Raw genomic sequence first — 2,349 nt, forward strand, 5'->3', positions numbered from 1 at the left:
CAATAGTTAAAGGTTTTATATATGTTATATAGTTTTTTTTTTAATTTTGAAACCTTATATATGTTATGTTAAAATAGTTAGAAATGTAATTTTTATCCATTCAAAAATTGATAGATTTTAATGCAAAATATTAAATGAATGTTTTTTAATCATGTGTCGTTCCAAACATTTCTAAAAACTGAATCCAAATATCATTTGTTGGAACATTGTGTTCCTCGAGGAAGGAATAAAATCCCTAGAAGCTCGACTCCATACACTATAAAACAACATACAATTTAATTTATTTACTTCAATTGTATAAACCAAGATTTTTGTACAAGAAAACCGGACAGAACAAAGCTGTAAAATAGTTTGATTTTCAAATTTGATAATTGAAATTTTTTTAAAAAAACTGAATTGAACATTGTCACACGACTACTAATATCTCGGGGTAGCACTAATTTCAAGATAATATAATTCTTATACCAAATAATAAATTCAACTTCAACTTATCAACTCTAAAAAAAATACAATTTTCTTTTAAAAAAATAACATTTACGCTATTGCTATTGCTATTGCAATACTGTAGCATTCTGCGTGGTTGAAGCAACGATGAGATTTGGATCTTCTGCTGTGGCTGAAAACACAGATTTTTTTACACGAGATGATCAGTTGATCATCTCGTTTTCTCTGACAATTTTTTAATTTTATCTGACACTGTGAAAGGTTTATCAGATGGTCAAATGATTATTTTGAATAAAAATGCACATCATCATATAACGTGTTTTTAACTAATGGTAAAAGATCCAAATCGGCAAAGATGGCCTTAGGATTAAAAGTAAATGGATTACGCGCAGTGTACGCGCGCTCGCTCCAGCCTTTATTATACAAAATCAAAATAGTAATCATAAACCCAATTGTCTCCCTTTCTCTCTCTACAAGCAAATACTTTTGAACTCCTGAGGAGGGAAGGATCAGGAATAAATTAAGGCGAGATCATGAGTTACTACAACCAGAATCAACCCCCAGTTGGTGTTCCTCCCCCTCAAGGTGACTGATTAGATTATCTGATCTTCCATTTTTCAGAATTTGTATCTGATTTTTTTTTTTTTACAGGATATCCGCCGGAGGGGTATCCGAAGGATGCCTATCCTCCACCGGGTTACCCGCCGCAAGGCTATCCACCACAGCAGGGCTACCCGCCCCAGGGATATCCGCCACAGTACGACCCTCAGTACGGCGCGCCGCCTCCTCAAAAGCAATCCGGTAGCGCGGGATTCATGGAAGGATGGTACGTAAACGGATCTGATCATGTGAATTTTTTTCGGATTTGCTCAATTTAGTTGTTTTTCGATGGCGGTTTTGTGCTTCCTCGGTAGTGGTGGTGTTCACGCGCCTTTTCCAGGCTTTGCTCGCTTTTTCACGGATTATAATATAATAAACTTTATCATCATATAATATTACTAATTATTATTTACTTACTTAATCTATCTATTTTTGAATTTTTTTATATAAAATCAAATTTTATTTCATAAAGATTTATAGTTAGTATTATATATGTATTGTTGATAAAGCTTCTCCAAATTTAGACTGAATTGTATTTATGGAGATTTTGAAATCTAATCTCCAAATTTTTGCTACCAATATTTATAGGATGATTAGTTAAATAAATTGCTTAGGTGAAATACATTTTTCATGTATAACTTTCTTTGACTCTTTTTTTTTTTTTTTAATTAATGGTATCACTACGCTTAGGATAATTTTTAAAGCTATGAAAATATATTCGCCAGCGTAGAATAATATACGGGAAAAAAATTGTTGAATATGGTAATTTCGCCGATTTTTGGTATTGTAGATCACTGACATTCGCTAAATTGATATCGAAAATGTGATTAAATCGAATTATTTTTGGTGCAGTTTGGCTGCTCTTTGCTGTTGTTGCCTGCTCGATGCATGCTTCTGAAGAAGAAAGGATGGTTGGAAAATGGATATCACTTCCCCATTTATCTTCCATTTCAGGGTTGTTAATGCTTGTCATATGTTTCCCTTCAAAAATAATAGTTGACTTGTTTCTTGAAATGCCACTCTCCTTTTTTTAAAATTGTGATTTTCTTTTGCTAAATTTCTTGGGTGATTTTTGAGTATACAAGTGTTGTTTATCTGATTTTTTCACAAATCGAATCTCCCGGTCCAAGTTAAATCAATCGATCCAAGCTCAACAGAGGGATATTGACTTGTTTGGATAGATTAAATTCAAGAGAATTTCAAGTTCGTCTATATTAGAAGTTAAAATATTATAATAATAATTGTGATAAATTTCAAATGTAACAATCTTGGATGTCATTCTAATAATTTAAAAACACAAGCCTA

General features: G+C 32.3%; 1 protein-coding gene across 1 annotated transcript; it reads left to right on the forward strand.

Moving 5' to 3' along the window:
- The first annotated feature begins 832 nt into the window (after positions 1-832).
- Positions 833-2,080, forward strand: LOC140972203 (protein CYSTEINE-RICH TRANSMEMBRANE MODULE 13-like). The gene is made up of 3 exons (XM_073434658.1): positions 833-1,029; positions 1,096-1,270; positions 1,897-2,080. The coding sequence occupies exons 1-3, from the start codon at positions 978-980 to the stop codon at positions 1,940-1,942; spliced, it is 273 nt and encodes a 90-aa protein (XP_073290759.1). The 5' UTR covers positions 833-977; the 3' UTR covers positions 1,943-2,080.
- Positions 2,081-2,349: the final 269 nt, after the last annotated feature.

This window comes from Primulina huaijiensis, chromosome 3, assembly GCF_012295235.1.
Source record: "Primulina huaijiensis isolate GDHJ02 chromosome 3, ASM1229523v2, whole genome shotgun sequence".
Classification (NCBI taxonomy): Eukaryota; Viridiplantae; Streptophyta; class Magnoliopsida; order Lamiales; family Gesneriaceae; genus Primulina; species Primulina huaijiensis.

Coding starts and splice junctions, on each gene's coding strand:
- LOC140972203 (XM_073434658.1), top strand. CDS start 978: ATGAGTTACTACAACCAGAATCAACCCCCAGTTGGTGTTCCTCCCCCT. Junction 1,030..1,095: donor TGGTGTTCCTCCCCCTCAAG/GTGACTGATTAG, acceptor TTTTTTTTACAG/GATATCCGCCGGAGGGGTAT. Junction 1,271..1,896: donor GCGGGATTCATGGAAGGATG/GTACGTAAACGG, acceptor TTTTTGGTGCAG/TTTGGCTGCTCTTTGCTGTT.